The sequence below is a fragment of the Nicotiana attenuata genome, unplaced genomic scaffold, assembly GCF_001879085.1.
Source record: "Nicotiana attenuata strain UT unplaced genomic scaffold, NIATTr2, whole genome shotgun sequence".
Classification (NCBI taxonomy): Eukaryota; Viridiplantae; Streptophyta; class Magnoliopsida; order Solanales; family Solanaceae; genus Nicotiana; species Nicotiana attenuata.
In genome coordinates, this window is record NW_017670492.1 from 196,681 (window position 1) to 219,284 (window position 22,604).

Consider the following 22,604-nt stretch of genomic DNA (forward strand, 5'->3'; position numbering starts at 1 on the left):
CATTCTGACATTTGGGATCCTAGTAGAGTCAGTTCAACCTTAGGATTTTGTTATTTTGTTAGTTTCATTGATGATTACTCAAGATGTACTTGTATTTTCCAAATGAAAGATCATTCTGAGTTGTTTTCTATATTCCAGAGTTTTTGTGGTAAAATTAAAACTCAGTTTGGTGTTTCTATTCGCATTTTTCGCAGTGATAATACCTTTGAATACTTATCCTCTCAGTTTCATGTTTATGACTTCTCAAGGTATTATCCATCAAAGATGTTGTCTGTATACTCCTCAAAAGAATGGGGTAGTAGAGAGAAAGAATAGGCATCTCATTGAAACTACTCGCACACTTCCCCTTCATCCCATGTTCCGTTGCATTTTTGGGGCAATGCAATTATTACAGCTTGTTACTTAATTAATCGGATGCCTTCATCTTCCATCCAGAATCAGATTCCACATTCAGTATTGTTCCCTAAGTCACCCTTATACTCTCTTCCTCCTCGTGTTTTTGGGAGTACTTGTTTTGTTCATAATTTAGCTCCTGGAAAAGATAAATTCGCTCCCCGTGCTCTCAAGCGTGTCTTCCTTGATTATTCTCAGGTTCAAAAGGGGTATCGCTGCTACTCACCTGATCTTCGTAGGTATCTTATGTCAGCCGACGTCACATTTTTTTTAGTCTCAGCGTTACTTTATCACTTCATCAGATCATCTTGATATATCTGAGGTCTTACTTGTACCTACGTGTAAGGAATCTATTATCCCTCTTCTTACATCCACATCTAAAGCCACAACACCACCACAACCACTCCTCCCTATATTGACTTTTAAGGAGTCTACAGTTGCTCCTCCTACATCTCCAGCCACAAAGCCACCACTCTTGACTTATCATCGTCGTCCACGTCCAGCATCAGGCCTAGATAATTCACGTCCTGTATCAGCTTCTGCACCTACTGCAGACGTGTCTCCTCCTAGGCTTCTGCCAGAGGGAGCCTCTTAGCGATCCTGCAAGATATAGGCGGCTGGTTGGCAAGTTAAATTACCTCATAGTGACTAGACCTGACATTTCATTTCCGGTGAGTGTTGTAAGTCAGTTTATGGACTCTCACTGTGATAGTCATTGGGATGCAGTTGTTCGCATTCTTCCGTATGTAAAATCAACTCCAGGCAAAGGACTACCATTCGAGGATCGAAGCCATGAGCATATAGTTGGATACACAAATGTTGATTAGGCAAGATCATCTTCTGATAGACGTTCCACATCTGGATATTGTGTTTTAGTAGGAGGTAATTTGCTCTCTTAGAAAAACAAAAACAAAATGTAATTGCTCGATCTAGCGCAGAAGCAGAATATTGGGCCATGGCATGGTAACATGTGAGCTAGTTTGGATCAAACAGTTGCTCAAAGAATAAAAATTTGGAGAAATCAGCCAGAAGGAACTTGTGTGTGATAATCAAGCTGCCTTTATATTGCATCAAATCCAGTGTTCCATGAGAGGACTAAATACATTGAGATTGACTCATCAGATAGAAGATACTCTCAAGAGATACTGTTACAAAGTTTGTGAAGTCAAATGATCAACTTGCAGATATTTTCACCAAGTCCCTCACTGGTTCTCGTATTAGTTACACATGTAACAAGCTCGATACATATAATTTATATACACTAACTTGAGGGGAGAGTGTAACAGCTCAGCCCGCTAGTGATATTGTCTGCTCTGGGCCTAGGCCCTTACGGGTTTAAAACGCGTCACTAGGGTCTAAGGCTTGTTAACTTATATAGCCAGCATCCCTCTTGTGTTTTGCCGACATGGGACTCTGTCTAAAGTCTGGGGTGTTACATACACCCCCTCTTATGGACTCAGCGTCCTCGCTGTGGTTTGCCGCACCGCATGGGATTCGCCTAGACTCAGCACTAAGGTTTGCCCCGCCTAACCGGGATTTGCCTAAACTCAGTTGAACTCTGACCCACCATCGACAAGGCTGACACAAGAGTGGCTCTAATACCAATGATGGGTTGCAGACCTATTGACACTCTTATGGATCAGAATGCTAAGCTTCTGCCAGAGGGAGCCTCTTAGCGATCCTGCAAGATATATGCTAAGCTTCTGCCAGAGGGAGCCTCTTAGCGATCCTGCAAGATATAGGCGGTTGGTTGGCAAATTAAATAACCTCATAGTGACTAGACCTAACATTTCATTTCCGGTGAGTGTTGTAAGTCAGGTTATGGATTCTCTCCGTGATAGTTATTGGGATGCAGTTGTTCGCATTCTTCCGTATATAAAATTAACTCCAGGCAAAGGACTACCATTTGAGGATCGAAGCCATGAGCATATAGTTGGATACACAGATGTCGATGGGGCAGGATCATCTTCTGATAGGCGTTCCACATCTGGATATTATGTTTTAGTAGGAGGTAATTTGTTCTCTTAGAAAAGCAAAAATAGAATATAGTTGCTCGATCTAGCGCATAAGCAGAATATTGGGCCATGGCATGATAACACGTGAGCTAGTTTGGATCAAACAATTGCTCAAAGAATTAAAATTTGGAGAAATCAGCCAGATGAAACTTGTGTGTGATAATCAAGCTGCCCTTTATATTGCATCAAATCCAATGTTCCATGAGGACTAAATACATTTAGATTGACTATCACTTCATCATATAGAAGATACTCTCAAGAGATATTGTTACAAAGTTTGTGAAGTCAAATGATCAACTTGCAGATATTTTCACCAAGTTCCTCACTGGTTCTCGTATTAGTTACATATGTAACAAACTCGATACATATAATTTATATACACTAACTTGAGGGGGAGTGTAATAGCCCAAGCCGCTAGTGATATTGTCCGCTCTGGGCCTAGGCCCTCACGGGTTTAAAACGCGTCACTAGAGTCAAAGGCTTGTTAACTTATATACCCAGCATCCCTTCTTGTGTTTTGCCGACATGGGACTCGGTCTAAAGTCTGGGGTGTTACATACACCCATTTTATGGACTCAGCGTCCTCGCTGAGGTTTGCCCCACTGCATGGGATTCGCCTCGACTCAGCTCTGACGTTTGCTCCGCCAAACCGAGATTTGCCTAAGCTCAGTTGAACTCTGACCCACCATTGGCAAGGCTGACACAAGAGTGGCTCTGATACCATCTGTAACAACCCTGCCCGCTAGTGATATTGTCCATTCTGGGCCTAGGCCCTCACGGATTTAAAACGCGTCACTAGGGTCTAAGGTTTGTTAACTTATATGCCCAGCATCCCTCTTGTGTTTTTCCGATGTGGGACTATGTCTTAAGTCCGGGGTGTTAAAGGGAGTGTTAGAGTTAGTTCATGTATAGTGTCCCACATTGATAGGGAAGACTTTAGGTATATGTAAACATTATATATAAATAGGGCTACTATAAAACATTTAATAGAACATATCAATAATATATTTTTCCCGTGCTATTTCTCACATATTTGAACAGTGGTAACCAAATATTAAATTACCTATTGAGTCCTATGTCATATCACCCGCATGGGACTTTCCAACTATTTTATGAGCTACTCAAACATAACATGAGCTCTAAGGTCAGCAAACACTAGCATCTCCCCTACTTCTATAGAGAATCAATAACTTTTTACTTACTCGAGCATCATTTTTGCAAACCAGATGCTTCAAAGTAGTGAAGAAAACCAAAAAAAAGACCAAAAGATATCATGATTGGGCTCCTTAGTTACAAGCGAAGAGATAGGCTCATAAAGTTAAGAGAATGATGTTTGGAATGTGAGGTGTATTGGAGATGAGCACACATCAACATATTGTAAGATGAAAATTACAAGAAAAACACGCAACATAAACAAAGGATGAGTTGGATATGAAGGAAAATGTTTCCATGGAGAAGTGTTTATCGTTGAAAATGTTTTACCCTGTTAAATCATTTTTCCTTTCCCAGTGTTTGGTTGGATATTAAAATAAGTAACCTATGGTAACTGTAAACATTTTTCTCATAAACCATTTCCACCAAACCAAACACATCCAAATAAGAGATCAAAGAAGAATATACTAGAAACATAAAACTTAACCCACCTAAACAAATTCACCCTCATAGTATTACCATTACGAGCACTGGTTGCTAAAAGAAGCTGGGAAGTGGAACAAAGTGAAAGAAAAAGAGATCGGTATCAGCAAAACGTGGAGGGTTGACTGTCATGCGCTCCTCACATAAATCAAGAAGCTAGAACAAACTTCACCACTGATTGGATTAGTGACCATTTGAAGACAAATTGAGTTAGGGCTTGAAAAGAAATTTCTTGATCCTTCATTGTCTAATATGTTTCTTGGAATTTCCTACACCCTAAAAATGAATTAATTTAGCCAAACTGACTTACACAAGAATAAAAGGAATTATGTACTAACTTTGGGATGTACAGCATAAACAACTAAAACTAGTAACAATGATTGAAGAAGCAAAAGGACCATCACGTGTTCATTTTGAACCAACATATGGTCAATGAAAAGATCGAGACTACAGGTTGCACGATGCCACGATCAATAGCAGATGACATCATGCTTTGCACCATAGTTGCAGAAGAGTAAAATATCTATGGAACAGCTGTTAGATATACATAAACCATTCACCAGAGTTCTCTCAACTTACCATGTGTTTCTGGAGAGCAATATCTATATGAGCATCTACAACATTGAGGTACTCATCAAGGCTATTAAACCGAGAAACAACCTGAAATATAAAAATTAATTAAAACTGTGAAGAGCCACATTAGTGGAGAACCAGGGCTGCGGAAGGATAGGGAATTATTTGAGATTAACATGAAGAAAGATGAACCCAGATAGCAAAATAAAAATCAGAAATCAAGTGTTTATACAATGAACATTGGAGGGGCGTTGTGAAAGAGATAAGATTGTAAAAAGCTATACTTGAGATAGTATAGAGTCAATATCCATGTCTGGTAAATATAGCTACGTAAATTGTAAGTGTGACTATAGTCCTTCAGGCACAGATATTAGTCTCAGCACATTCTCTAAATCTCTGCTCCTTGATTATCCTTTTATTTACTTTTTGAATAACGGTGTTGTCTGATCCAATTCGCATGAACTTCAACTATTTCATTGAGTGCAGTTATCAGTTAACTCTGCTACCAAGCTCTTAGGCTGATGGAAAGAAATCTTATAATTTTTTAGCCTTTGCTAGGATTTAAACCTTATTTTCCCATGATCTTCATTCCAGTGCACTAATAGCTAAGTCACACCCTTGGGCGCTTCTTGTTTATCTTAATCCTCACATAGTATAGCTTCCGTGACAAATTACTCCTACAATTACCAGCAATGCCAAGAGAGGAAAGTCTTGTCATTGTGCAATATCCGAATACCATCCAAGAAACTTTTGTCTACTGAGAATGTATGCATAAACAAGCGCCACCACAACTCCATAAGCATTGGAACACTCTACAAGCACAACACAAGAAGTTGCACCCGGAATCGGAAGGTTGACACGCTCTCATACTCCGAAGAAAGATAGCAAGTGTTGTTTACAACTTTTCACGAGCTTTTTCGGTCCTTAGGAGTTGAGTGAACCCTCCTAGTCTACCAATCAAGGTTCCGGAGCAGCTTCGATCATAGGAAAACTAGACTGAGACTCTCCTATCAAGTTCAAGTGATGGAGTTAGCTTTTTCAACAACCCGACCATCTTTTGACCAACTTTTCGCTTCTTGGGGTAGTCGACTGCACTTTCGACTCAACCCATCTTAATTCCAACAAGTCCTCGTCACAACAACCATTACAAGATTAGGTTCTCAAAAAAATTATCTAACTTTCAGAAAATAGTATATGGTTTATCTCACCTTTCTATCTAAAATGTGAGTAGTGACAACTTAGTAAACATATCTGTTTGTCCCTACCTCGCAACTCCGTCATCCTAATAATTAGGCAAGGTTACTTTTATCTTTAATTCATCCCTATATTGCTCGCATCATTCAAAGATGTTGGGGTATGTGTCAGATCCACTAAAAGTTATTCACTTTTGGAGGATCCGAGACTGGTGTGGCGGCATTTTTGGAAGATTCGAGCAACATAGCTTCATTCTGATGTTTGGAGTCCCCTTCACATATGTTTCACTTTGGAATTTCCGTTGCTTTATTAGCTCCATCGATGATTATTCAAAATGTACTTAAAATTTTTCAAACTTTAGACATTTTATACTAATATTCAAAATTAGTTTGAGGTGCCATGCACATTTCACGAGGATAATACAAAAATGTTCATTTTGTCAGTTTTAGCATTTTATGCGCTCTCCTAAGATTTTTCATTAGAGGTCGTGCATACCTCTTAATAAATTGCAGCTATTGAGAAGAAGAATAGAACATTTCATCGAGATCGCTCGCAATCTAATCAAACAATCACATGTTTCACTAAATTTTGAGGGATACAATTCTCACAACAAGTTATTTGATTAATAGTATGCTTTCTCCGCTATCCAGATCAAGTTTTACACACTGATTTATTCCTGTGATCATCTTTTGTTCCTTCATCATGTCTTTGAGAGCACCTATTTTCTTCATTGCCTAATCCTTGTCGACATATCATTGTTATTCATCTGACTTCCTTCCATGCTTTATGTCAAGCAATTTCACCTTCTTTGAAACTCAACTTTATTTATACTCCCTCTGTCTCAAGTTATATGTCATGCTTTCCTTTTTAGTCTGTCTAAAAAAGAATGTCATACTTCTTTATTTAAAAACTATTTAACTTTAAACTTCCTACTTTACCTAATGAGATGATTTATAACCACACAAATATCTATGGCTTGTTTTAGACCACAAGCTTCAGAAGTCTTCCTTTCTTAAATTTCGTGCCGAGTCAAACATCATCACATAAATTGGGACGAGAGGAAGTACCTCTTTTTTACCATCTTGACATCTCTGTGTTTTTTCCTTTTGATAACCGATAAATCTATTGTTTCCAACTTTTGTAACTCAGTGGATAACATGTCCCTCTACTCTTCTCTACTTAAGTGCCTGAGTTGGTTCACCACCAGATTCAAATATGTGGTGTACGCGTACCATTCATCCCGTGATGTACTACATTTTCCCTTAAGCCAAAAACCCAGGGCCGACATATCTGTGATTTTATCCATGCCATCACTTGAGATTCTATCAGTACTTCTTTGTCTCCTCCCACAGCACCATTGCTCTTGACTTATCATCAATGCCAACATCGTGCGAGATTCAGATTATTCACGCCCTTAGCCTGCTACAGACTTGTCTCCTACACATAGTCCATGGCTGATCATTTAGGAAGATATTTGATTTACCCGTAATCCTCATCTTTTTATGTCCCCGTGACATATCATCGTTCATCATCAAACCATTATGTTTCCATGTCGTCCTCATCCTCCATCTCTATTCTCCTCTACAGGAAAATCTCTTCCTTTGTAAGCTCGTGATAGGCTATAATGAGTAGATGCTTACTTTACACCATAGGATACTGAAGAATTTATTGTTCTGCCTCCGGGAATCTTTCCTTGGTTGTCGATGAATGTACATGATAAAGGTTGCTGGGATGGTCAAATTGATCAACTTAAGGCATGTTTTGTCACAAACACTATACACATAGATATTCAATTACAGTGATACATTCTCTCATGCGGCTAATATTGCTTATATCCATCTCTTTCTCTTCATAGTTGACGTTCATCATTGGCTTCTTCATCAGTTCGAGAATGAGCATTCTTCATAATCTTGAAGTATATATAAAATAATCTTGAACTATGTTCCACATTTATACATTTCATATATCTCCTCGCTGTGCCGGCTAGTCTGATAGTGTTTTGTCTAGGACCGCTAGAGGTTTTTGTTGTGTTTCACACTTTTGCTGTCTTTCACATTTTGGCCTTTCCATTTATTTGTTGTATTTTACGATACTGATACTATTTTTCTGATTTCTGTTGTTGTTACGGATCTATTGTCTCTGAGCCGAGGGTCTCCCAGAAACAGTCTCTCTATCCCTCCGAGGTAGGGGTAAGGTCTGCGTACACTCTACCCTCCCTAGACCCCACTAGTGGGATTCTACTGGGTTGTTGTTGTATATCTCTCCTTGATAATTTATGTTGATGACATAGCTAGCATGGGTAGTGACCTGGATGGTATTGTGTTAAACCAACATAATTTTTGCACTTACAAACCGACCATATATGTAGTGGATATTTCCTAAGCATCCAAGATCAAACATTGTTAGATTATAATATAATCATTTTTTATATTATAAAGTATGCTCGACATTTTTAGAAGACAAGGAGTACAGATTGTAGGCTTTCTGACATCCTCTAGTCCAATTATTAGACTTCTACCATGTCAGGGAGCCTCTTGGTAATCCAAAGAGATATATAAGGTTGGCTCTGAAATTAAACTATCTCACAATGACTCGACCTGGTATTATCTTTCTGGTGATTGTTGTAAATAAGTTATTGGACCCTCCATGAGATACTCATTGAGACGCAACGGTCTGCAGCCCAAGTTTAATAATATCTTCTCCAACAAAAATATTACTCCACAAGAATCAAGGACATGAGCAGATTGTTTGGTATATAGACCCAGATTGGGCAAAGTCACCCTCTGAAAGACCCTCTACTTCTACTTCTGGATATTACATTCTAATTGGAGGAAATTCGGTTTCATGGAAGAGCATGAAACAAACACGATTGCAAGACTCAATGCAAAAGCAGAATATAGAATCATGGTAGTGGCAATTTGCAAACTTTATTGATCAAACAACTAATCAAAAAATTGAAGTTTGCATATTGGTCAAATGGAACTTGTGTGCGATAGTCAGACTACAAACTTGTGTGTGATAATTAAAAATTTACCAGTCAAAAAGCTTGTGCAATAAGATTAGACTACACTTCACATTACATCAAATTTAGTATTTCATTATGATAAGAATGGACATTGGGCCTAACTCAACCCCAAAAGCTAGCTTGTGAGGTGAGGATTGCCTAAGCCATATAAGGAGACCAAGGACCTCAACTCCCACCGATGTGGGACAACTCAACACCCCCCCTCACGCCCAGGCCTCTGGAGCGTGGACAACATAAATGGGGGTCCAACATCGGTAACAATAATTGGGATGGGCCTGGCTCTGATACCATGATAAGAATGGACATTGGGCCTAAATCAACCCCAAAAGCTAGCTTGTGAGGTGAGGATTGCCCAAGCTATATAAGGAGACCAAGGACCTCAACTCCCACCGATGTGGGACAACTCAACACATTAGAGCAAGTACGTAGAAATCAATTGTCACTTTATCAGATAAAAGATACTCTTAAAAGACATTCCACTGAGTTCATAAAGTCAAATTACTCAACTTGTATAAATATACCAAGTACCTTGCCGGTCCTCGAACTAGTTACATACGTAACAAGTTTGGTACATACGGCTTGTATGCACCAATTAGAAGGGGAGTGTAAAATACTACAACAACAACAACATACCCAGTAATATCCCACACTGTGGGGTCTGGGGAGGATAATGTGTACGCGGACCTTACCCCTACCTTATAAGGATAAAGAGGCTGTTTCCAATAGACAATCGGCTCCGGAAAGCATAAGCACCATATTAATGAAAATATAGACAAGAAGGGACAGTACCAAAAAGCCATATAAAAGCAGAATAAAAACAACAAGACAGTAACGTGATCAACAATGAAGAAACAATGGTTAGTCATATAACCTACTACCAACAGAAAGTGAGACTGTGTGCCAATATTATTGTTATGAAACTCTCTAGACTACCTACTCTACTACCCTAATCCTCGATCTCCATATCTTCCTATCAAGGATCATGTCCTCGGTCAGCTGAAGCTGCGCCATGTCTTGCCTAATCACCTCTCCCCGCCTCTTCTTTGGCCTACCTCTACCTCTCCGTAGGCCCTCCAATGTCAATCTCTCACACCTCCTTACCGGTTCGTCTGTGCTCCTTCTCCTCACATGACCAAACCACCTAAGTCGCGCTTCCCGCATCTTGTCCTCAATAGGGGCCACATCCACCTTGTCGCGAATAACCTCATTTCTGATCCTATCTAACCTGGTGTGCCCGCACATACATCCCAACATCCTCATCTATGCTACCTTCATCTTCTGGACATGAGCGATCTTGACTGGCCAACACTCAGCCCCATACAACATCGTTGGTCTGACCACCACTCTGTAGAACTTACCCTTAAGTTTTGGTGGCACCTTCTTGTCACACAAAACACCGGAAGCGAGTCTCCATTTCATCCATCCTACCCCAATACGATGAGTGATATCTCCATCAATCTCCCCATCCCCCTGAATAATAGACCCAAGGTACTTAAAACTCCCTCTCCTAGGGATGACCTGCGAGTCCAGCCTCACCTCCCCTTCCCCTCCTTGAGTCTCACCACTGAACTTACACTCCAAGTATTTTGTCTTAGTCCTGCTCAACTTGAAACCTTTAGATTCCAGGGTCTGCCTCCATACCTCTAATTGCGCGTTAAGTTAAAATAATTATACTTGATGTAGTATAGAGTTACTATCCCACCTCTAATGGATACAGCTATGTACATTGTAAGTGTGACCATAAAAGGTTTTAGGAGAAACAACATTAGTGTTCATGCATTCCCTCATTTCATCTCATTGCTTATCTTAGACTTCACAAAGATAATTACTAACAAGAGAGACAGAAAGAGACGCCCCCATCCCAACCCTCAAAGAAACATAGTACTTGAAGAAGAGACACTGCATACCTGAATAACCTTCTTCATTACCAAATTGACTTCATTCACTTGAGATATGTTTTCACATAGTCTGAGTCCAAGTAACTTAAAATTCAAACACTGCATATTGAACAGAAATGATGCTAGGCATAACCGGAACTAAAAGCTTCACGAAGCAGCTACACATGAATCCCAGAGTAAAATACCTGATCAAAGGAGTAATCATAGCTACACTCAATGAGATGAAGAATGTCCAAGGCATTAGAAAAAATTATTTCTATAGGAAGTTCCTTTAATAAATGGTGAAGAACAAGCGAGATGCATGATGAGTTTCCAAACAACTCTGATTGGTTCCTCCCAAGTCCAAGCCCCATCAATATCTCTCCAACTTGCAACTGTTTCACATATGCATTACAAGTCAATAGGTTGTTAGTACAAAGTATATATGCTTTTCCTATAACAATTATGAACAAAAGAAAGAACAAATTCCGCTCTAATCTAGCAACATTTAGTTACTCCCTCCGTTTCAAATTAAATGAGGTAGTTTGACTCGGCACGGAGTTTAAGGAAAAAAAGAAAGACTTTTGAAATTTATGGTCTTAAAAGCTTAAGGGGTAAAGCTTTGTGGGGCCATGACTTTTGTGTGGTTATAAAAGCTTCTCATTAAGGTTAAAATGGGTAAAATGAGGAGTTTAAAGTTGAATTATTTCCAAATTTAGAAATGTGTCATTTATTTTGGAACAGACTAAAAAGGAAAGTACCTCATTTAATATGAAACGGAGGGAGTATTTATTACTCGAGATTTTGAGTCAAAATCAAGGGCAAGACGAAGGTGGTGCAAAGACAGGGATTTATCTTGTTGCGCATGTACTTATTCCAACAAAAAAATTAATTGGTCACTAGATGTGTGCTAGTAGATTAAAGATTACTTTCTGCTCAGATCCTACCTTTCCAAAAGAAAAAAAAGATCACTTTCTGTCCAGAAGAGAGCAGAAAGCAGCCTAAGTTGGCCAATAGCTCAGCTTTAATTTAATATATTGTCTAGCTTTCGTCCTCTTTTTCAGATAAAGTTGTTTAGCCCTTCTCTTGTATTGAGGTATAGCGATTAATGAGTAAAAGTTGGTAATGACTAATAAGGGACATGGAGTACAATTTCATTCCCGGCGGGGGAACTTTTTTTCCTGTTCTCTTTATCCTCATCATACAATTTCTTTCTTCATTTCAACTAGTACTAATTGACAGAGACAGAAACATGTGTAGATTAATACAATGAAATTTTTTATCAGCACATTCTGATTCCAAAAGACAGGCCATATTTCTCAACCTCGATCCATCTTGAAAAGGAATAGAGCACCTTATATCTTTTTAAGAACAGTGTTGTCAAAGGCTCATTTAGCACGCGCTTAAGCCTTGAATTTCAGAAAATCTCGGGGAGGGCACTTTGCCTCGCTTAAGTTGTGCTTCAGTGTAGGCAAGGCACTAAGGCGTGCACATTCACTGCCCATGAGTTCTATCTTAAATCGAGCGATACTAAACAACAAATATTATCGACAAATAAGTGTATTAGTTGTTAAGGAAACATTATGAATGAATTTGTTACTTTTTTCTTGAATTGCATATATATTTTTATTTTTTTCATTCATTGTGCTTTTTTTACTAAAGCTCACACTTAAATTGTGCTTTGCACTTAAAGCCCCAATAGACTTGGAGCGCATTTAGCCAGTGGACTCTGAAATCAATACCATTGATTTCGCTGGATCTAAGTGTTAAATGGTTATGTAAATAATATGAATTAGTCCTAGTCCCATATAGAATAGGAGTGGGATAGGGTTCATTGTATTATAATTAAACATAGTATCAATAATAGATCTTTCACCCGTGCATTTTCACATGGTATTAGAGCATTAGTGAGAAACTTATCGTTGTGCATCATTCCAGAGACTTCCAAGAAGAAAGATCTCGTCGCCGTGCAATTTTACGGCGACTTAAGAGGCTGTCCGCAACAAAATCACTTTCCGTTTGTGTTGTGCAAAAAAACCAACACCACATCCGCACCCAGCATCAGGCCCAGTTGATTCACGTCCTACACCTGACCTTGCTCCTACTGCGGACTTGTCTCTTCCTAGTCCACCGATTGCACTTCGGAAAGGTATACGGTCCACACTTAATCCTAATCCCCATTATATAGGATTAAGTTATCATTGTCTGTCATCACCCCATTATGCGTTTGTGTCATCTTTGTCCTCTGTTTCCATCCCTAAGTCTATAGGTGAAGCATTGTCTCATCCAGGATGGTGACAAGCTATGATTGACGAGATGTTTGCTTTACATACGAGTGATACTTGGGAGCTTGTTTCTCTTCCTTCAGGTAAATCTATTGCTGGTTTTCGTTGGGTGTATATGTATGAACTCAAAGTTGGTCCAGATGGCCAGGTTGATCGACTTAACGTTCGCCTTGTTGCCAAAGGGTATACTCAGCTATTTGGGCTCGGTTATAGTGATACTTTCTCTCCCGTGACTAAGATAGCATCAGTCCACCTTTTTCTATCCATGGATGTCGTTCGCCATTGACCTCTCTATCAGTTGGACATTAAAAATGCTTTCTTCATGGTGACCTTGAGGATGAGGTTTATATGGAGCAACCACATGTTTTTTTTGCTTAGGGAGAGTCTAGTGGCCTTGTATGTCGGTTGCGCCGGTTCCTCTATGGTCTAAAGTAGTCTCCTTGAGCCTGGTTTGGTAAGTTTAGCACAGTTATTCAGGAGTTTGGCATGACTCGTACTGAAACTGATCACTCTGCGTTTTGTCGGCATTCTGCTTCAAATCTCTGTATTTATCTGGTGATTTATGTTGACGATATTGTATTACCGGCAATGATCAAAATGGTATTACTAAGTTGAAGAACAATCTCTTTTAGCACTTTCAGACTAAGGATCTAGGCAGATTAAAGTATTTTCTGGGTATTGAGGTCGCTCAGTCTAGCTCAGGTATTGTGATCTCACAACGGAAGTATGCCTTGGACATTCTTGAGGAGATAGGAATGACAAGTTGTAGACCCGTTCACGCTTCTATGGATCCGAATTCTAAACTTCTGCAAGGACAGGGGAAGCCGCTTAGCGATCCTGCAAGATAACGGCGGTTGTTTGGTTAATCACATCACCTCACAATGACTAGACCTGACATTTCTTTTCCTGTGAGTGTTGTGAGTCAATTTAAGGATTCTCCCTACGATAGTCATTGGGATGCAATTGTCCGCATTCTTCGGTATATAAGATCAGCTCGGGTCAAGGGATTATTGTTTGAAGATCGAGGCCGTGAGCATATCGTTGGATACTCATATACTGATTGGGCAGGATCCCCTTCTGATAGACGTTCTATGTCTGGATATTGTGTTTTAGTAGGAGGTAATTTGGTATCTTGGAAGAGCAAGAAACAGAATGTGGTTGCTCGTTCTAGTACAGAAGAAGAATATTGAGCAATGGCTATGGCGACATGTAAGCTAGTTTGGATCAAACAGTTGCTAAGGAGTTGAAATTTGGTGAGATCGGCAAGATAGAACTTGTATGTGATAATCAAGCTGCCCTTCATATTGCATCAAATTCGGTGTTCCATGAGAGAACTAAACACATTGAGATTGACTATCACTTCATCAGAGAAAAGATACTCTCAGGAGATATTACTACGAAGTTTGTGAAGTCGAATGATCAGCTTGCAGATATTTTCACTAAGTCTCTCACTGGTCCACGTATTAGTTACATATGTAACAAGCTCGGTACATGTGATTTGTATGCACCGGCTTGAGGGGGAGTGTTAAATAGTTATGTAAATAATATGAATCAATCCTCGTCCCACATAGAATAGGAGTGGGATATCTATTGTATAAATAGGGTTCATTCTATTATAATTAAACAGAATATCGATAATAGATCTTTCTCCCGTGCATTCTCACACTAAGAATAAGGTAGCACATAAAACCGGACTCATCAAGGATGGCAAATGGGCAATAGAGGTTGATCCACTTCCTATGGATTGTTTTATAGCGGTACGATTATGATGCTTGCTCCATTAGAGCTTTTCGCCTTTGACAATAATGTTTAAGAGGAGCATAGATTCTTTCAATTATGGGAAAACTAACCAGGCCAAACTCCCTTGTAATTTTCTCCTTTTGACGGAACTCAATGCCTTCTTCTCATGAGTAGTTCCAACATTAAACATCTACCAGTCGCATCAGTTGAGGATACTCGTGCACTTCAGTAGATCCGGATACCTACATCATGTATTTTGGGGAATAGTCCACTTTGCTGTTAAGATACCGTCTACCCATTTTTCTCCCAACACTAATCCATTTTCTTCAGCTCTCATATGACGTGTCCCCAACAAGTCTTTATTTCTTCAAAATTTAGTCTTCTTTTCAACTCCCATTAGGAGGCTTAGTTTGCTGTTCTCTCTCTGGCTCTAGAGAACATACTACGGCCACTGTTGCAATAGATATTTGGTATAGAACCAAGAGACTCCGCCACAAAATCCAGGCAGAAAACCATCTTCTTGCTCAGCATTAGGTAGGTTGCTTCACCTGTGCTCCCTGTGGTTTGAAATAGTGAGTTTTTCTTTCAAATTAATGAGTATGTGTTTTTACTGATGATCAACAAAGATCAACTGCTCAGGGCAGGCACCAACCAAAAAGCGAACCCTACCCTTATCCCATTATGTTTAAGAAAATGAAAATTACAGCTCTTTTTGGTGGAAACTTTTGCCTTTTGATATATATCAAAATAGTTCAAATAAAATGGAAATGAACCCACTACAACGGCCCTTAAAACCCCCTGCCCACTTCCCCTGTTACCCACCCTTTCTTAGCCACCTCCCTCGCTTCTGAATGCCCCTATCTCTCTTACCCCACTCTATTACGGCCAGCTCCCTCGACTTTGACTGCACCCTACCCTATTCCCTCCACCCTTTCTCAACCTACATGTTTCTTTTTCACCTCTCCTCTATTTTTTTCACCCTCCCTCTACTACCCAAACCCTTCACCTACTTCACTATCCTCATTCTTTCCCGTCCCTCCATTTTCTGAATTTCCTCTCTACATCTTCTTCCCTTTCCTTCCCACACCTTATCTCCCAAAACAGCACCTCATTTCCCTCTTTTCCTATCCACTCCTGTTTTACCAAGACCTTCCCTCCCATAGATAACCTACCTCAGGTTCCGATCCCATTGCTCAACTTCCTGAAACCATCCTCGTAGTGCGTTATGTGTCTTGTTCTCGGTTTCCAGAGATTATCTTAACACCCTTTCACATCTTAAAAAGAGAATCAATGTCTACTAGTGATGTTACTAAAATAACGTTAAAAAAAAGTGAAAGCATAACCACTTATTCCAAAACTCGGAGCACAGCAGACCTTGCCGGAAGCAAAACCAGAAAACAAAAAAGAAAGGCTGTTAATTACCAACCTCACATGACTCCCTGAACAAGCATTTCGTAACATATTCAATAGCTGGTTCCATCAGGCCCAGTTTTGAACTTCGATTTCCTGATAGAACTCCAGATGTTTTCTCCACAGATGCAACATGTGCACCATTCATCAGAAGAGTGTTCATGTCATTCATAGAAATTATCAGATGTCCTGTGAGATAAAAACAAATAAATTATTCAAGAAAATACAATAAAACTGACAGCATATCAGATCAGATCACCACAGATGTAATTCTTAGCCAACATATAAAGTTCAAGCTTACAACTCAAATATCTGAAATGCTAGCAAGACCTGGAAGCTCCTAAGTTCCCACAGTGAACCAAAAGAAGGAAAGAAGGGACGGAGTGGTAACTAGAAGAGTATTTTGTTTGATGCCCAAAACAAATGTTAGGAAAAGTGTTTAGACTGTGACCAGACAAAGTACTTAGCAGTCAACTCCACGGTACATAACTGGACCTGCATTTTCTGACATTTAGTTTACTCAAATAAAACAACAGCAACATAGATATCGAATGGTGATTTTGGTGTGTCCAAAAGCGGTTCCAAAATTGCATATATTTCAGCAAAAGGTAGAATTCTTTGAGTGGCAAGAGCCAAGATTTTCCCGTACCCTTATGAAAAGAACAAAAGGAAGATCACATTTTCCAATATATTGGCTGAGAGATTCGGGTGGGAGTGGGTTGTCTACCATCTACCAGTTGCAGTTTCTGCTTCTTCCACTGTAGAAGTCTAGATTCCTTGACAGAGGAAGGATCGCAGGAGGAAGGAGTATTACTTTGTTCTTGACGATGAATATAAAAGCCAAAGGAACACTTTTATAAGAAGAGGCTTGTTAAGAATCGGTAAATATAACAAGAGGTTGATTCAAAAAATAAATTAGATGGGTCTGAACTTCAAGGTTTTTAGCACTAAACTCATTGTACTATTAATTATTTTATATATAATGTTAAAGTATTAATCGTACTATTGAAATTATGAGTTTAGATTTAATATTTGTTGAACTTTTAGTAATTTTTCACATATATATTTGAACTATATGTTGGAAATACTGGAATTTGTTGAACCCGCAGCACAAAGGCTGCATCTGCCACTGAATATGACAAAAATATTTTCTTTGTAAATACGGGAAGATTTAGAATCCCTCTAGGGTTGTAATTATATGTTTTTCTTTAGATTTTTTTGTAATCACGATTCATATCCCAAATTGCTTGAATAATTAAGCTATTCAGTTCCTAAAATCTCCATTTTTCTTCTCTTATTCAACATGACATCAGAGCCAAGATGGTAGTCCCTTCTCAAAACCCTTTCTTCAGTCTAAAAAAGGAAAAGAAAAGAAAAAAAATTAAACAGCAGAACTGAAAAAAGAAGCCGGCAAAGAACAAATTTGATTTCTTCGATTTTCCATCAGCAGTTGACATCTGATCCTCACTTTCTAGTCTTGAAGAAAGCCCAGTTACCAGTAACCTATGAGGAAGAAGACCCGCTACGAGAAAACGTACGCGTGATTCACATGCACCACAACAGCTATGTTGTTCGCCAACACATGTGGCAGCGCATAATGTCGTCTTCAACAACCTTTCGCACACCGAGCAACCTATCTGAGTCACCTCCTCTCCCCATATAATTTCAAATAATTGGCATCTACCAAAATTTGTCACAAAAGATTCGACTAACGAACCAGTGCTTCCCCTTCTGCAAAACAGGTCATGATTTCATCCTTTCTTCTTCATTGAAGCTTTGGATCAAAGCTTTCCTCCATTGAATTTTTCTCTGTGCTGTTTTATCTTTCATCATTTTGTTTTTACCGATGCCTTGTCCCTTCTACAACTTTCTACCACCTCCTTCACCATCTCTTCTACTATAACCCTCTCCAGCCACTAACCTGTTTCATCTCTTATTTTGTTAAACACTATTCCTCCCAGCTTATGTCTCCAACTCACCTCCTTGCTATACTATTATTTGTAAAAGCCCACAATCTCCCTTTTACTTCTTCCTCTCCCTCGAACACTACCTCGTTCTCTTTTAAAGATTCTATAAAATTCTTTCTTTTATTTGTTACAACCACCCGGTGAAAGAACTTAGTATTCCTCCAACTAGTCTCTTGCACTATTGACAACGTAGCTACCTCTCTTTTTACCTCAGCATTCCTCATTCTCCCCCTCTCCTCTGACTCTCTGAACCTTTCGACTCTCTCCACATCAACTCCCTTAACCTCACCTTCACCCTCCCTCTTCTTGCTCCCTTATGTCCCCTTTTAGTATCTTCAACTTCCTTGCAAGCCAGAAAGGAAGTGTAAATCAATCATCTTAAGCCACATGCTCTTGAATCGAAAAAAGCATATACTCCTTCCTCTGCAACCATCTTGCATGATAGGCGAATAATCTGAAGTCAACCTAGCTGTGGAACGTACAATACATCTACCACATGGTGGACACCAAGAATCTGTTCAACCCTATTTTGAAGTAGAATCCTCTGCCGTGGTTCATGTGAAACTTGTTCCTGGTAAAGGAAGATCAATAAGAGATTGATTACTAGTAAACTCCAAAACTCCCCATTGGCTTAGACACCAACATAGATTACTAGTAAACTCCAAAACTCCCCATTGGCTTAGACACTGTTCTACATCCCAGTCTTTCCTACATCTATCATATCGTGTTAGAAGACCCTCTTAAACTTAGGGACCTCCTATTTCGTCATTGAGGTGGTCATCTCCTCCCAAAACTCTTCTTTGAGCCCTCCCCACGGGTTAGTGCACTCCCCCAAAACCCCATTCTTCACCACTCCCTTCGTTTCTAATCCGAGTTGCAACTATGAACTCCCTCTTTCTCACCTCCATTACGTCCATTTTTTTTGTCTATCTTAAAACAATAGAATGCCACCCGCCACCCCCTTGTCACAACCCAATCATACTTCACACCTTCCATTCCCATGCCCCCACTTGTCACAATTGAGTCCATTAAGACGTTCATTTTTCGTTTCTTGAACACGCAACAAATCTCCCCACTCCCCTCTTATAACTCTCACCTTGATGATGCCCCTCTTAATTGGGTCATTCATCCACCCACATTCCATGAGAAAATCTTAACCTCCATCGACAACTTTTCCTTCCCTCCTTTTATCCAACAAATCACCCATGCTCCTCCAAACCTCCTTTGATATACCACAATGTTATCCCAACCTCATGCTCCTCCCTTGATCCCCTTTGTATTTCCTCTCTCCTAACCCTACTCTCATAGCTAACCCCTTTTGACTCATGCTCATATGATCAATTAGCACTTTAATAACTCTGTCCTCCTCCCACGAAGTCACTCCCACAAATTTCACAAAACTAAGCACTTCTCCCTTGTCTATTTTGACAAACTCCTCCCTCCTTCTATGAATGCCAATGGAAAAACATCTTTATCTACTCCCTCAATTTAAACCAGTGTCATTAAAAGCCATCACTTTGTCGGTTAAAACAATGAAGCAATGCAAAGCGATGGGTTATCATTTCATAGGTAAAGTCATGCACTTCAAAAGAGACGGTTCTTTGGATCTCAACCTTGAGGAGTTGGATTAAAATCAACATTATTGATTATTGTATGTAGGATGCTGAAAATTATTGTTCTTTTGATGAAGTAAATGGTTTTATTAATATGGGGAAAATACTCGTACACAAAGCAGTATTCCAAAAGTAGTAAGCCTATAATAAAATGTGGTTCTCTAAAAAAGTCATCCAATCATCCATACAAACCGGAAAATCAATGGTGCACTAAAAAGAAATTACAGACAAGAAGCTATTCCTCAAGTATACAAAATCATTCTCAACCCCATCAAACGCCCTTCTATTTCTTTCCTTACGACCTACCACATAAGAGCTAAAGGTAGCATCCTATATGGAGGGTCTCTTTTTCCTACAAAATCCTCCGAATTTTCCATTTTATCTAAAGTTTCTAAACCTATTCTAGTATACCCCCACTAGATTTGGGCATCTCTAACGCTAGCAAGATTGCAAAACAGATATGATCACAGCAAGTTGATGAAAAGAAGAGGATATAGTCTTTTCGGCGAGAACATAAAACATTTCTAGATTCCTCTGAAGATCTCAACATGGTTCTCTCTGATCTAAATGGGGTCGAATTGAAGCAAAATTGAATTTTTAATTATTTCGACAATTAAGGCCGATTTAACATCGTTTAGACCAGAGGGAACTGTGTTGAGTACTAAATTGGTCGAAGTTTTACCTTCAAACCGATTCACTAATCTAAGGTAAATTTGTCCTTTTTCCTCATTCATCTTCGCCAACTAACCTTTGTTTTAAAAACACCCATTGACAAGGCCTCCCAATTTAGTTGTTTCTGGCTAAGCCCCTATTTTTCCCAACTACTAGCTCCGCGCTCTTCCAAACTACTTTTTTTGTCATGTCCCACCATCACCCTTTGGTTCCTCTCTCCTCCTTCCCCTCCCTTTCCAATCTTGTCCATAATTTCAGAGCTAAAAACTTGTGTTAACCAGACCTAAAAATTAAGTCACCACTCTCCATTACCATGGAAATCATCATATTTTCCTCTTTTTTTGCATATAAATTGGCCTTAGCTAGGTCTACTAGATTGAACTCCACATCAATGATGTCCACACAAACATCACCTCCCTTTCTTAAAAAAAGCATTCCAACAAAGATGATTTGCAACCCCGCGACATTCATGACTAGTATATCCTTCTCCATTGAATTTCATAACGATTACTCGATTAGTCTCCAACCATCTCTCTAATAGTAATTAGTTTCTCCATCCATCTCATCCCTCACCCAAAACTCTCAGTACTTCCTCTTCACAAGCAACGTGAAAAAGGAATATGGATTCACTCATTGCCGAGACTTTCAGCCGCATCGATATCGCCTATACCTCCGGTGGAGCTATCAAGCCCGACGAGTCCGCACACTTTTCAAATCTTCCAATCAGTCAAATCACAAGAAACTCCTTCCTTTCAGCTTCGTGTTAATGGAGATAGTCTGAAAATTGGTCCATTCTGAGTTAATACTTGATTGCACTCCCCATTGAAAGTCGATGTTAGCCGGGCCAAGATGTCTTTGTTTGACTAATTTTGAACTTCTTTGCTTCTAGAGAGATTCTCTCTCTAAGCGCCATATCAAAGTTACTGCTTTAATACCGTCTCTTTAAGGGAATAATCAAGCTTCAATTCCCAAATTCTTTATTTTATTTTCTCCTTTATATCAAGGTTTATAATACAGAGATTAAATTTAAAACGCAATGCTAAGTGAGACTTTATATCCTACCTAAGAAAGAACCATTTAAAATGGAAAAAAGTATATAAATAAGGGCCTAATACAACAAGGAGACAATTTTAAAAGTATCTTCAACTAATAAAGATCCAAACAAAGAGATAAAACCCCAAGGACTGCTACAACATTCACTGCACAGCCAGTATGAAAAAATCACCTAGTGCTTTTTACTCTAGCCAACACTATATTGATCTATCAAATGTTCATAGTTGTAATTCGCATGACCACTAGAAGCTACAGCTTACTGAGTCAAATTTGCCACAGATTTTATTAGCAAATATATATATATATATATATATATATATATATATATATATACCTATCTGCATTAATAGTATAGCTATCCATCGTGGCTAAACAAGTAAAGTACATATAATGTTACCTAGGTCCCGTTGAGGTAACTTTTGTGCACAGTGGGCCAAATATAAGCGGCAATAAAATGAAACTAATGGATCTGCAATGCCTCTCGCCATCATAACTAGTCGTGGAAGATTATCAGCAGGTTTTTGCAGAAGGAAACGCCAGCAATGGAATATGGCCAGCTCCAAGTATCTGCGCAGAATAGTATTTTTCAACGGCAAGACTGATGGAAACATAAACTCATGCACAACCTTTTAATTTTAAAAAGAAAAAAGAAATGAAAAAGATGATTTTGGGTTTTCCCCTGCAATAATATCTTACATAGGTTAATCCTTCTCAAAAATAATATCTTACATAGGTTACAGACACTTTGCTTATGTAGGGAAAAGAGAAGAAGAGATTCGGTGATAGCATTGCTTGGTCATTCCCTCAAACAGGTTGGGTTTAAATAGTCTTTACAACTATAATCCAATAAAAGAAGAAAGTAATTTATATTCCTAATTATATAATTATAGGGATTCTAAACGTTTCTCGTATTTACAATGTGCTCTTGGCATATTGACGATTTTCAATTCTGAGCAGCTTCCAAAAGCCGCTCAGCTGATAAGGAACATGAGCACGAAACAATGAATTCCAGAGGCGGAATTATCATTGAAAACTTTAAATCATCCCCAGTCAGGGGGGGGGGAGGGGGGAGAAGAATCTGTCTTCTACTTTTATGTATTATGATAGAAAGCTAGGTTGGATAGAACCAAACCAGAGTGGACAAGTTGGTAC

At 39.2% G+C, this 22,604-nt stretch overlaps 1 protein-coding gene across 4 annotated transcripts in view; it reads right to left on the reverse strand.

The window, feature by feature from the left end:
* LOC109240187 (UPF0505 protein C16orf62) overlaps positions 1 to 22,604 on the reverse strand; it is a 45,247-nt gene that overhangs the window by 16,901 nt on the left and 5,742 nt on the right. For 3 of the 4 annotated variants that reach the window (XM_019406824.1, XM_019406826.1, XM_019406827.1), the window contains 5 exons: positions 21,850 to 22,019; positions 16,164 to 16,336; positions 10,919 to 11,107; positions 10,743 to 10,832; positions 4,623 to 4,703 (listed from right to left, as the gene is read on the reverse strand). In XM_019406824.1, coding sequence (XP_019262369.1) covers positions 4,623 to 4,703; positions 10,743 to 10,832; positions 10,919 to 11,107; positions 16,164 to 16,336; positions 21,850 to 22,019 — 703 coding nt within the window. The remainder of the gene's footprint in view (positions 1 to 4,622; positions 4,704 to 10,742; positions 10,833 to 10,918; positions 11,108 to 16,163; positions 16,337 to 21,849; positions 22,020 to 22,604) is intronic. The other variant, XM_019406825.1, reaches the window with a different exon arrangement.